The following is a 14,321-nucleotide window of genomic DNA, read 5'->3' as shown; positions in this document are numbered from 1 at the left end:
CCAGCCCCTGCCAAACCAGATAGATTTTACAGGGTGCCAGACACTCATCACCACCTATACAAGGCCCCACTTGCAGATCCTGAGACTATATCCCAGGGGCCTAAGGCAGTGGCCTCGACTTCAGCAAAAAACCCTATTCCTTCTGAAAGGGAATCCAGGTCATTAGAGAGATGGGGGAAAAAAGTTTACACCTCTGCTACTCTCTCAGCGAGAGCTCTAAACTGTCAGTTTCATATGATCCAATACAAAGAGTTTATGCTTGATCAGTTAACTAAGAAGCTGTCCTCTGATGACTCCTTAGATAAGAAATATGTTTTAGAAATGATGAATAACATTCAGCAGGTTAGTAACCATTCTTTAAAATGTGGCTATGATGCACTGGAGGCTTCATTTAGATCAGCCATGACTGGCACAGTGATAAGAAGGCATGCATGGTTGAAAGAACAGGTCTTGCCGTATCATGTTAAAGCAAAGCTGTTAGATGCTCCTATGGATAAGGCCAGTTTATTTGGTACACCTGCTCAGCAAGTAATGAAGAAAATGGAAGAGAAGGCAAAATCTGTACAAACAGTTAAGGATTTCTTACAGGTTCAGCCCCCAAGGTTTAGCAGGAACTGGCCTGCCAAAAATTGGTCCTTTCCACACACCTCAAAATCTCAAAGAGGCAGGAATAGACGCTCTAGAGGCAGAAATCAATCCAGAGGAGGTGCCTACAGAGGACGACAGTGGCAAGGCAATAACCGAGGCACAGACACAACCACTGCCACTGCAACAGGACAAACACAGTGACTTGGCTCTGACACCGCCTACCAGGGAGCAAATAGCAGCACCTTTAGGCAGAAAGTTAGCCTTATTTTCGAAAAATTGGCACTATATCACAAAAGACAAGTGGATTTTGCAAACCATAGACCAAGGCTACAGGTTCCACTTCCACACCTTACCAGTAAAAAGAGGAATGCCAAACCTACCTCCAAATCAAAAAACAGAAGCTCTAAAGCAGATAGCTCAATTAACAAAGATGAGAGCTGTGGAAAGAGTACCAATAACAGAACAGGGCAAAGGATTCTACTCCAGACTCTTCCTAGTACCAAGAAAAGAGAAAAGTTGGAGACCTATTCTCGACCTGTCCGTCTTAAACACATACATCATTGTTCCAAAAGTCAAAATGCTGACCCTACAGCAACTTCTTCCCATGCTGGGCAAGGAGTGTTGGCTGGTAACTCTAGATCTCAAGGAGGCATACCTGCACGTCCCCATACGACCAAATTGCAGAAGATACCTCAGATTTCTTGCAGGATCAGAGCATTATCAATTCTCAGCATTGCCCTTTGGCTTATCTACTGCCCAGAGTATTCACAAAATGCCTGGCATCAGTAATCGCTCACTGCAGGCTACAGGGAATCCAAATTTATCCATACCTGGACGACTGCCTGTTACAAGCGGACAACAAAAGCAAGCTGACAACAGATTTACAAAGAGTCATTTGCTTACTACAAGCCCTGGGATACACAGTCAATTTAAAAGTCAAGACTGATACCATCCCAAACAAGAACATTCTTGGGTGCGGAATTGGACACAGTAAAACAAATGGCATTCCTAACTGCAGAAAAACAAGAACAACTCCTCTTTACTTCTTGGCATTAACAAAACAGAACAAACTAACAGCAAGAAAAGTACTGCAGGCCTTGGGCTTCATGGCATCATGCATAATCCTGGTCCCACATGCCAGACTGCATATGAGAAAACTACAGTGGTACCTAAAGAATTTATGGTCTTAACACAGGCACAGCTTAGAAACCGAAATCCCACTAATCCCATGCCTGAAACAGGAGTTCCTATGGTGGGCTCAAGCATGCCAGTCAAACCCAGGCTTGCCCTTCCACAACTTTCAAGCAAGCCAAACCATCACAACGGACGCCTCAGACCTAGGCTGGGGCGCACATGTTGGACAAATGCATACAAGGATTGTGGACTCCAGACCAGCTGCACCTGCACATAAACCAAAAGAAATGCTGGCAGTAAAACTAGCAATCCAGAAATTCAGACCATTCCTCAAAGAAGGCCATTTAATGATAAGGACAGACAACACCACAGTCATGTGGTACATCAACAAACAGGGAGGCACTCATTCATACCCCTATGCAGAATGACTCTGGACCTTTGGAATATGGCTCTGAGCTACAACATCCGGTTACAGGCAATATTTGTGCCGGAAAAAAAAAACATCCTGGCAGACATGTTAAGCAGAACCACCTCGGATGCTCACGAATGGATGCTACATCCGGACATCTTCAAGGCCATCACAAAGAAATGGGGAATGCCACAAATAGACCTATTCGCATCCCCACTCAATCACCAGCTCAAAAAATTCTGCACAAGGACATACCACCCACTTGCATGGAAGGTGGACTCTCTATCCTTCAGTTGGAAAGGCCTGACAGCATATGCATTTCCACCTCTTCCTTTGATGCACAAGGTACTACTGAAAATCAAAGAGGAACGCCCAAGGATAATCCTGATAGCTCGAATTGGCCAAGACAACACTGGTATCCATTGCTGAGGAGCATGTCTCAGGGGAGAATGTGGTCAATACCCCTGATGCCTTTGATGTTAACTCGGAACAACTACAACATCATGCACCCAAACCTAAAAACCTTGCAACTGACTGCCTGGAACATCACATAGCAGCAACTAACCCAGACCTATCCCAAAGGGTTAAAGACATTATCCTTGAAGCCCGCAGACCTTCAACAAGAAGGAACTATGCAGGAAAATGGAAAAGGTTTGTCATTTGGAGCACTGAAAGAGGAAAATGTGTGTCGAACATAGACATTGCTAACATCCTGGAGTACTTGGCAGAGCTTCTACATACAGGCCTGTCCTATTCCTCCATCAAGATACATGCATCAGCTATTTCAGCAGAATACAGCTTCGATCCACCTGTCTTTTCGCATCCTCTACTCAGTTCCTCAGAGGGATCAAGAATGTAAAACCTCCTAGGAAACCACCATTACCAGCATGGGACTTGAACTTTGTGCTAGAAAAATTGACACTCCCTCCATTTGAACCAGCAGCAACAGCAGATCTTCAACATCTATCATGGAAAACTGCTTTCCTACTGGCAATTACTTCAGCAAGGAGGGTTTCGAACTACAGGCCTTAATGGCAGTACAACCCTTCCTAATCTTCCATCAAGATAGGGTGTCCATGAGAACTAATCCTACATTTATGCCTAAGGTGGTATCCAGAGTGTCCTTAAACCAGGCAATCCACCTACCTACCTTCTTTCCCAATCCACAGAACAGGGGGGAAAGACTGCTGCATACCTTGGATGTACATAGACAGTTACGCTACTACCTGGACAGAACAAAAGGTAATAGAAAAACTGACCAGCTTTTAGTAGCCTATGCAACAGGAAGGGAAGGAAAAGCAATTTCCAAACAGACAATCTCCAAATGGATAGGAAATTGCATAAGATTCTGTTACTCTTACCATGGAAAACCAATTCCACAGAACATAAGACCTCATTCTACAAGGGCTACAGCCACTACCACAGCTTTCTTACGAGGAGTGGCAACCAAGGACATTATTGAGGCGGCTACTTGGACCTCCGTGCATACATTTGCCAAGCATTACAATTTACCTCTATACTCTAGATCCCGAGCAGGGTTTGCCACTGCTGTACTGCAAGGGATCCTAACTACACTATAATTCTTCTTCCTCCTCCCCTAGTTTGGCTATGGTATTCTACCCATTTGTTATGACTGCAGATGCATCCTTGAAGGACATAGTACAGTTTTGTACCTACCATAAATGTAGATGTCCGAACAGGATAGCATCTGCAGTCAGGATTACCCACCCTCCTTCCCCTCTGTGGTACTCCTAGGGTATTTACCCTCCTAATAGCTAGCTGGGGGGGGGGGAGTCTCTTATGGTGTATTTGTTTGTATATATGTACATACATGCTTATTTTTTGTGTTTGCCTTCTACTATTTTGGAAACATTGGCATTTATCCAAAATTTAGCTTTCCAAGAGGGCAATTGGCATCTGGGGCAAGAAACACTGAGGAAAATGGCGTCGGCTGATGCCTTTATACCCGAAGACCAGCAGAGATGATGTCTGGTGAAGTGCGACATCAGCCGAAGCTGGACCCAGACTTTGGAATCCGGCCGACCGAAGGGCTGCCTGACGACAGGACAACCCATTTGTTATGACTGCAGATGCTATCCTGTTCGGACATCTACATTTATGGTAGGTACAAAACTGTACTTTCATCGTGCATACAGCTGCAGTCATAACAGATGGATTCTCCTGCCGTCAGGCGGGTCCTCGGTCGGCCGAATTCCAAAGTCTAGGTCCGGCGTCAGTTGTTGTCGCTTCTTCCCTGACGTCAGTGCGACATTGGTATAAAAGAACCAGCCAACGCCATTTTCTTCAGTCTTTCTTGCCGCGCGGTGCCCGAAGCAAAAGCAGTTCGCAAGTGCCGGTTAGCCAGCTCCTGAGATTACGAATATTTTTCAACCGAAGACTTCTAGAAAGCTAAGTACCCCGTTGGGGAAACTTTTCTTGCCTCAGACCGATGTCAGACAAAGTTAATAATTGCATTTCATGTGGGAAGCAAATACCGCATAAGGATTTCCATTCCCTCTGTATACCTTGCTTAGGCCCAGACCACGACGTCTCGGCCTGTCGTTTTTGTGCTACATTCAACAGACGCACTATTAAGCATCGGGCGGAGTTCGCCCAACACTATTTTGGCAAAAAGTTTAATTACAACACGTCGTCGGATACTCCGACTCCAATTTTGAGTAAACGACATAAAGATAAGGACCGACATACGAGGTCCGCGACTTCTACCGACACCACGCTAAAGCCGACTACATGTGCTCCGGTTCTCAGCGAGGTGCCTACGCAGCCCCTGACTACCGATGACACTTCATTAGTGGTGTCTTCTGTGCCCGAGGTCGCAGGCTTATCGGCCCACACCCCGACTACAGATACCGAAGTCACTCTTGGCGGGGAAACTCAGAGTTCAGACAGGCCTGCCACCTCTCAAGGTGTCTTCAGGCCTTCTTCTTCTTTTTCCATTAAGGCTTACACTAAATCTAAAGCAGCCATGCATTCTAAAAGACAAGCCCCTCAGGGCCCCTCTCAAGGCCCCATGCCTAAAAAGCAGATGCTTAAAATGGCTGAGGATTTGATTACTCTTATCAGGGGTTCTCAACCCCCCCCCCCCCGGACAAAAGGCCCAGAGTGGAGGAAGAATACCTTTCCTCGGACTAGGCCTCCATTACTTCAGAGCATTCTGAGGACCAGGAACATTCTTACTTCCCTTTCGAAGATTCTGATGCAGAGGAGTCCATTCCCTCTGTCTCCCCCCCCCCCCCTGAGGATTACTCTCTTGGGGAAACCTTGCATACCTTGAGGGAACACTTCCACTGGGAAGGCCAAGAGTACTCTGACTCCAAGAAAAGGCTCAGGGATTTCCTCTTGCTCCCTCAGCACAGGTCTCTGGCTATACCTCCTGTCTTAGACATACTAGATGATGTGTATTCAGAGGCCAGCCTTAACCCAGATTCTTTACCTCCAGCTCCAGTCAAGCCTGACGGGTATTACCGGGTGCCTGATTCCCACCAATTCCTATACAAAAGCCATGCGGTTGACCCAGAAACTATTTCACAGGGTCCCAAGGGAATTAAGGCCTCCACTGCCAAAAATCCATTACCTTCAGAGAGAGATTCCAGAGCTGTAGAAAGGTGGGGGAAAAAGGTATACACCTCGGCCACTTTAACCATGAGGGCATTAAACTGTCAGTTCCATATGTTAAAGTATCAACAGTTTTTGTTATCTCAGTTGAAAAGCAAAATGTCTCAACCTGAACAACCAGATTTGAAGGAGTTGCAGGATTTGTTGCATAGTGCAGAGCAAGTGGGTAAACATACCTTGCAATGTGGTTTTGATGCTTTAGAGGCCTCTTGTAGAGCTGCTGTTACAGGATCAGTCATACGTAGACATGCTTGGCTCAAAGAGCAAACCTTACCAGATCATGTCAAAGCTAAATTACTAGATGCACCTCTTCAAAAAGATGTATTGTTTGGTGTTAAAGCTGAGGAGGTATTAAAGAAAATTGAAGAAAAGGCAAAATCAATGCAAACAGTGAAAGATTTCCTACAGGTACAACCGCCACATTTCAGTAGAAATTGGCCTTCAAAAAATTGGTCCTTTCCAGCCACAGACAGACCTCAAATAGGTAGATACAGGCGCCCCGAGAGGTAGAGGGCAATCTCAAGGATCATTTAGAGGCAGACAATGGCAAACACCTGCACCAAGAGGGGGGTGAGGATAGTTCACAGCCATTCAGAAAGCAGACCCAATGACTTTCCCCTTTGCATGCCAAGCAAGGCTCAAATGGCAGCACCTTTAGGCGGAAAACTGGCATTATTTTCGAAAAATTGGCATATTGTCACAAAAGACAAATGGATCCTGGACATTATAGACAGAGGCTACAGATTCCACTTTCACACCCTTCCAAAAATGAGAGGCATGCCAAACCTGTCACACAGTCAAAGGGTAGAGGCACAAAAACAAATTTCAGATCTCATGGACATGAAAGCTATTCAAGAGGTACCTGCACAAGAACAGGGTCAAGGTTTTTATTCCAGACTATTCCTGGTACTAAGGAAGGGCAAAGATTGGAGACCTATTTTGGACCTATCCATCCTAAACACACATTTACTCGTACCAAAGTTCAAGATGCTCACATTACAGCAGCTTCTTCCCATGCTGGGCAAGGAGTCTTGGCTGGTGACATTGGACCTCAAGGAGTCATACCTGCATGTCCCAATCAGACAAGATTGCAGAAGATACCTCAGATTTCTTGCAGGTTCATCCCATTATCAATTCTCTGCATTCCCCTTTGCCTTATCTACTGCGCCCAGAGTGTTCACAAAATGCCTGGCATCAGTAATTGCCTTCTGCAGACTTCAAGGGATACAAATATACCCATATCTGGACGACTGCCTGATCCAAGCGGACAGCAAACACACTCTTTTGAAACACCTGGCATTTGTAATAATGTTGAAATCTCTGGGATACACAGTCAACAAAAAGAAGTCAAGACTAATACCCTCTCAAACAATAATTTTCCTGGGTGCCAGCTTGGATACAAACACCCAGATGGCCTACCTCACGCCAGAGAAACAAGGGCAATTAACTCAATACTTCACTTTCACCAGGCTGACTGCAAGGAAAATCCTGCAGGCTCTGGGATTCATGGCATCTTGCATCCTACTAATCCCATGTGCAAAGCTGCATATGAGGAAACTTCAAAGGTACCTAAAAAACTTATGGTCTCAACACAGCCACAGTTTGGAAACAATCATACCACTGATTCAATGTCTTCAAAAGGAATTTCTCTGGTGGGCTCAAGCATGCCGAAGAAACATAGGTCTCCCATTCTGCAAGCCTCAAGCAAATCAAGTTATCACAACAGACGCCTCTGACTACGCCTGAGGAGCGCACATGACAGATCGGTGCATTCAGGGCAAATGGTCACAAAAAGAAAAGCACCTACACATCAATCAAAAGGAAATGCTAGCAGTAATAAATGCTATTATGGCTTTCAAAGACCTACTGCATCCAGGGCAGCTATTGATAAGAACAGACAACACCACAGTGATGTGGTACATAAACAAACAGGGAGTAACTCATTCATATCCCCTGTGCAGACTAGACATGTCCCTTTGGAACACGGCTCTGGAATTGCAAATCCAACTTCAAGCACAATTCCTGCCAGGGAAGGAAAACACACTGGTAGACAACCTGAGCAGAAATATGACAGATCCACACGAATGGAAGTTGCACCCTCAAGTTTTTACAATGATAATTCAATCATGGGGAAGGCCAGACATAGATCTCTTTGCCACCCACAGAAATTACCAATTGACAAAATTCTGCTCAGGGACCTTTCATCCACAGGCCTGGAAAGTGGACGCACTCTCTTTCAGTTGGACAACAATGACGGTTTATGCCTTTCCACCTCTTCCACTGCTGGCCAAAGTTCTATTAAAAGCCAGAGAAGACAGACCAAAGATGATTCTCATTGCTCCAGACTGGCCAAGACAACACTGGTACCCACTCCTGAGGAGCCTGACGCATTCCCCACCATGGATCCTGCCTCTAATGCCTCTTCTACTGACTCAGCACAACTTCAAAACTCTTCACAGTCAGCTGAAAACACTCAATCTAGCTGCATGGAGGATTCCTTAAATTCACAGCAGACCCTACTCTCCAAGGAGGTGCAGGATGTCATTTTGGAGGCCAGAAGGCCTTCTACTAGAAAAGCCTACTCCGCAAAATGGAAACGGTTTTGTGTCTGGAATCAGAAAAAGGGTCAGAATCCTGGAATACTGAATTTACCTCAAATACTACAGTACCTAGCCGAGCTGCTAAGCAGTGGACTTTCATTCTCCTCCATCAAAATCCATGCCTCAGCCATTTCTGCAGAGTACAACACTGAACCTCCTTTATTCTCTCACCCTCTCTTAAGACAGTTCCTCAGAGGGGGCTAAGAATATAAAACCCCACAAGGAAGCAACCAGTACCGGCTTGGGACCTCAATTTCATTCTAGAAAAACTAACCCTGCCTCCTTTTGAGCCAGCTGCTTCAACAGATCTGCAATATTTGTCATGGAAAACAGCCTTCCTTCTAGCTATCACCTCAGCACGCAGGGTTTCGGAACTACAAGCCCTCATGGCTGTGCAGCCTTTCATCATTTTCCATCAGGACAGAGTTTCCTTACGAACCAATTCTTCATTTATGCCAAAGGTAGTATCCAGGGTAGCCTTGAATCAGGCTATCCACTTACCTACGTTTTACCCTAATCCACAAAACAAAGGGGAGAGGCTACTACATTCCTTGGACATTCACAGACAGCTCCGTTATTATTTGGACAGAACAAAACCTTTAAGAAAATCAGAGCAACTCTGTGTCCTATGCTACAGGTGCTCAAGGGAAGCCTATTTCCAAACAGACAATCTCAAAATGGATAGCCCACTGCATACACTTTTGTTACTCTTTTCATGGTAAAACTGTACCTACAGGCATCAGATCTCACTCCACAAGGGCCACAGCTACCCTCTGCAGCTTTCCTCAGGGGGGTTCCTACCAAAGATATTTTGGAAGCAGCCACTTGGAGTTCTGTACATACTTTCTCCAAGCACTGTCACCTACCATTATACTCCAAAACTAGAGCGGGCTTTGCCACTGCAGTCTTGCAGGGCATCCTGGCTCCACCTGGTCCACTTAGTGCCTACCACCCCTTTATTAGCTTTGGGATTCTACCCATCTGTTATGACTGCAGCTGTATGCACGATGAACATAGTACAGTTTTGTACCTACCAATAAATGTAGATGTTCGAGTGCTAATACAGCTGCAGTCCAGGTTTCCCTCCCTCCTTCCCCTCTTGAGACAGGCCATATGGCTAACACCTCCTCATACAACCTCTTTGGGGTATTCTTTTATGGTGTATTTGCTTGCAACTACTGTTTTTTGATTATATTGCATTTGCTTTACTACATAAATTTATGTTTTGCCTTCCTTCTGGGGGCACCTGACATCTGGGGCAAGAAAAACTGAAGAAAATGGCGTCGGCTGGTTCTTTTATACCCCTGTCGCACTGACGTCAGGAAAGAAGTGACGACATCCGACGCCGGACCTAGACTTTGGAATTCGGCCGACCGAGGACCCGCCTGACGGCAGGAGAACCCATCAGCTATGACTGCAGCTGTATTAGCACTCGAACATCTACATTTATGGTAGTTACAAAACTGTACTTTTCGGCTTTATGATCTCGATATTCTGAAATTTGGTATTTCAGAATTTCGGGATTATAAAGTGAATCTGAAGAGAGACATGATGGAACTCTCTTGTGTCACAGACTGGTATGCCCCTAGCCCTAAGTAGTTTCTTATCCTCACCCAGGATGGTGCCACAATATAAACAAAAAATCATTGACTTCAACAATTGGCTTGGCTTCTGGAGTCAGTCTAGGAAGATCCAGTGTCTGTCAGCCTGGGAGGATATGCTAGACAGACCTTGGTGTTTTGCTAGAGTTAGTCTGCACTTGTCCCCGCTAGGCTTTTTGATATTGGCAAAGGTCATTGTCTCCCCTATAGTGCCTTTTTTTAGGCATTGTCAAAACAACACATTTTCCAATGTAACAAAATCTAATTGAGACAAACCCAGGGTTGTGCCGCTTAATGCTAGGAGTTTAAACACTAAACTGTACTCCCTGGAAGCACTTCTCACCTTGGAAGATGCTGACGTCTGTGCAGTTACTGAGATATGGTTCAAGGTCGATGAGAGCACCCCAGCTGTGCAAGGCAACAATACTTTCCACACATTCAGACCTCAATATGAGCATGTGTGAACCAAAGATGGAGGTGTATCCATCTTGATTAAAACCAAATACACTTTGAGATTGGTCAAACAGCATGACTCTCCCAAACTACTCCATGTCCAATTAACTATTGGGAAACTACCATAACCATGCCATTGCTAGCAAGAGATCCCCCATTATGAACCATGATAAGCACACCGTCTAGCTCGATTTACTGGAACACCTTGCCATACAGCCCAACGCCTAAGTCATGGGAGATTTCAACTATCCTTCCACAGACATGGGGACATACACAAGCAAAAATGCACTCACTCAGAGGTTCCTGGACTTTAATACAAATGCTCTGGAACAGATAGTCTGTACCCCGACTAAGGGCTCTAATGTTCTGGACATAGTATTTACCAACATGGGGGGAGGGGTCAATGTATTTCCCTATGTGTGATTCCCTCCCTGGGTAGTTCAGACCACAAATCGGTCTCTTTTGAAGGTGTCTGTTTGGAACTGACCCCCTCACGGGAACAAAATCATAAAAAACTTTACCAAAGCTAACTGCAGCCTACTAAGTGATGGTATAAAAAGCATCATATCACCTACATTCACAGACATCATTGATCACTATGTAGCAGAAGTGTACGCAAATGCCCTGTACATACACTTAAGCAACTGCATAAATTCTGATGTACCTGACTGGATCAAAACCAGGTCTTCCCATAAAAACAAGCCACTGTGGAGATAAAGTATAAACAGATTATATAACAAGAGGAAGAAACTTTTGTCCAAAAGCAAGAGGGTTATCACTCTGCAGAAGAGATGTTCTTTGTGTTTCACTGTTGCAGTCATTACATTTGGGTAATCTGCTGGCAGGTTGCCCTCAGTCGGTCTGAATATAAAAGTGTTGGGTCCTGCGTCAGTTGCTGTCTCCTATTCCATGACGTCAGGTCGTCAGGGGTATAAAACATGCAGCTGACGCCATTTTATTCAGTCTTTCTTGCCGCGCGGTGCCTGAAGCAGAAGCGGTTCGCAAGTTCCGGTCGGCCGACTCCTGAAATGTTCGCATTTGAGTTTCAGAATCGAAGTCTTCAACTAAAGCTAAGTACCCCGTTGGGGAAACTTTTTCTTGCTCCTTACCGATGTCAGTAAAAGTTAATAATTGCATTACTTGTGGGAAGCAAATACCTCATAAGGATTTTCATTTATACTGTATTCCTTGCCTAGGCCCAGATCATAACGAGCCTTGCTGTCAGTTTTGTGCTAGATTTAACCAAAGCACTAAGCGTCTGTAAATTTTTGCATCAAAGTATTTTGGATCCTGATTTAATTACCCTGAAATGTCATTGTTTAGCAATCCGACTACCGGAGTTCACAAAATACCAAAGAAAAAGACAGCGACAGACCATTGAGGTCCAAAACCGATGACAAAGCTTCTCCTAAGTCAGTCGCTGGTACTCAGTGAGGTGCTTTCGCAGCCCCTGATACCTGCTACTTTTGAGTCGCAGGCCTCCAACAAGACCCATGCGGAGTCCTGTATGCCTAGAGATTCTCAGAGTATTGAACCCGCGGATGTCTCTCCCTTGGATGGGTCCAGAGCCACTGAGCAGGCACCGGCTTCTGAGGGTGTTTTCAGTCCTCAACATTTTTATATAAAACCGACACCAGCTTCAAAAACAAGATCAAAAACATCTGTCTAAAAAGCTGAAGCATGAGCCACATGCTCAGGCCCCTATGCCTAAAAAACAGATTATCAAAATGGTTGAGGCTTGATTACCTTGGTCAGGGGTTCCCAACCCCCCCCCCCCCCCGCTAAGAGGCCTAGGCAAGACACTAATTATGAATCTTCAGACCAGGTTTTTATTTCTTCCGACTTCTCTTCTGATCAGGAATTTTCTATACCACCCTATGAGGATTCTGATGCAGAAGAATCCATCCCATCTGCATCTCCTCCTGAGGGTTATTCTTTTGGAGAAACCTTGCATACTTTAAGGGAACATTTTCATTGGGAGAGTCAGGATTTCTCTGAATCAAAAGAGGCTTGGATTTCTTTCTTCCTCAGCATAGGCCTTTGGCTATACCTCTTGTATTAGACATTGTTGATGATGTTTTTGGAATCAAGCAGGGCTCCTGATTCCCTACCTCCGGCTCCTAGTAAGCCAGACAGATATTACAGGGTTCCGGACTCCCACAAATTTCTATTCAAAACTCCTGCTACTGATCCTGAAACTATCTCATGGGGTCCCAAAGGTGTAAAGGCCTCTACAGCCAAAAATCCTACCCCCTCTGATAGATTCCAAGGTGCTGGATAGATGGAGAAAGAAGGTTTATACGTCTGCAACCTTGGCAATTAGGGCCTTAAACTGTCAGTTTTATATGCTTAAATATCAACAGCATGTTATGGGCTTATTGAAACATAAAATTATGTTGATTTCTGATTGTGTGGAAAATTAAAGAATTACAGGAATTATTGCATGCAGCAGAACAGGTTGGGAAGCATACTTTGCAATGTGGTTTTGATTCCTTGGAGGCCTCTTGCAGGGCAGCAGTAACTGGATCTGTGATTAGAAGGCATGCCCGACTGAAGGAGCTAAATCTGTCTGATCATGTTAAAGCTAAATTGTTGGATGCCCCTTTACAGCATGATACTCTGATGTTCTTCATTCCACATTGCTGCAGTCCTAACTATTGGGTAGTCCGCTGTCCAGTCGGCCCGAATACCAAAGTATATGGCTGACGTCGGTCAGGGCGCATTAGACTGACGTCAGTACGTCAGGGTACTAATGCGCATGACCGACGTCATGTCCTCAGTCTTTTTTGCCGCATGGTCCGATGCAGAAGCAATTTTGCGAGTGCAGGTTGGCGTTCTGAAAGTTTCTGAAGTCAGAGTTTCAGACCGAATCAAAGTTGGCTAAGTACCCGTTGGGAATATTTTGGTTTTTCTTGCCTCAGTATTTAACCGGATGTCAGAAAAAGTGAATAACTGTATTTCTTGTGGGAAACAGATACCTCATAGGGATTACCATACTTTGTGTATACCTTGTTTAGGGCCTGAGCACGGCGTTGTTGGATGCGCTCTTGTGCTAGATTTAACAAACGCACTATTAAGAGAAGGTTAGACTGTGCCAGGTTAGTTTTGGGAAGCGTTGTAATTATAAAATGCCGTCGGAGGCTCCGGCGCCGCTTGACCAAAAGCGCAAGGACAAAGCAGCAAAGCCTAGAGTGGAAGAACCGACAGTCCCAGGCGTCGGATCTTTAGAAGGCTCAGTGGAGCCGGAGGTTTTGCCAGGTGTTTCTTTGGAGTCTCAGGGAGAGACTTTACTGTTACAGGATGTATCCTCAGGAAGTAGGCCAGGCTGAGGGGCTTCTCAGGTGGCTGTTCTTCCCTCTCTTCCTAAGGTGGTTAGAGCCTCCCTTCTGTTTCCAAGGCTTCTTTGAGAGGCAGGCCAAGTTTAACTTCAGTGGGGGTTTCTCCTAGTGCTTCAGGGTCTTTGCCTAAGAAACATATGCTTAAAATGGCAGAGGATTTGATTACTATGATTAGAGGTTCTATGCCCCTCCTGATAAGAGGCCTAGGGTGGAACCTGAGTTTGAGAGTTTTGAGCAATGTTCGAGGCTTCTGAGTCTTGACTGAAGACTTGCAGGAGTATCCTCCTTATTCTGATTCTGATGTGGATGATTCTACTCCTTCAGCTTCTCCTCCTGAGGATTTTTCATTTTCAGAGACTCTGCATTCCATGAGGGAGCATTTTAAATGGGAAGGTCAAGATTTCTCTGATTCCAGGAAGAGGCTTAGGGAATTCTTGTTTTACCCCAGCATAGGCCTTTAGCTATACCTCCTGTTCTGAATGTGGTGGAAGATGTTTTGCAGAGGCTTCCCTCAATCCTGATTCTTTGCCTCCTGCCCCAGTTAAACCGGATAGGTACTATA

The 14,321-nt window shown here is 45.1% G+C and overlaps 1 protein-coding gene across 1 annotated transcript in view; it reads left to right on the top strand.

Moving 5' to 3' along the window:
- Positions 1–14,321, top strand: part of STK40 (serine/threonine kinase 40) — a 1,174,020-nt gene that overhangs the window by 598,710 nt on the left and 560,989 nt on the right. The window contains exon 10 of the mRNA XM_044089696.1: positions 7,660–7,675. Coding sequence (XP_043945631.1) covers positions 7,660–7,675 — 16 coding nt within the window. The remainder of the gene's footprint in view (positions 1–7,659; positions 7,676–14,321) is intronic.

Source organism: Protopterus annectens, chromosome 1.part1 (assembly GCF_019279795.1).
Source record: "Protopterus annectens isolate FY-2018-M chromosome 1.part1, PAN1.0, whole genome shotgun sequence".
NCBI lineage: Eukaryota > Metazoa > Chordata > Ceratodontiformes > Protopteridae > Protopterus > Protopterus annectens.
This window is presented reverse-complemented; position numbering and strand designations above follow the sequence as displayed.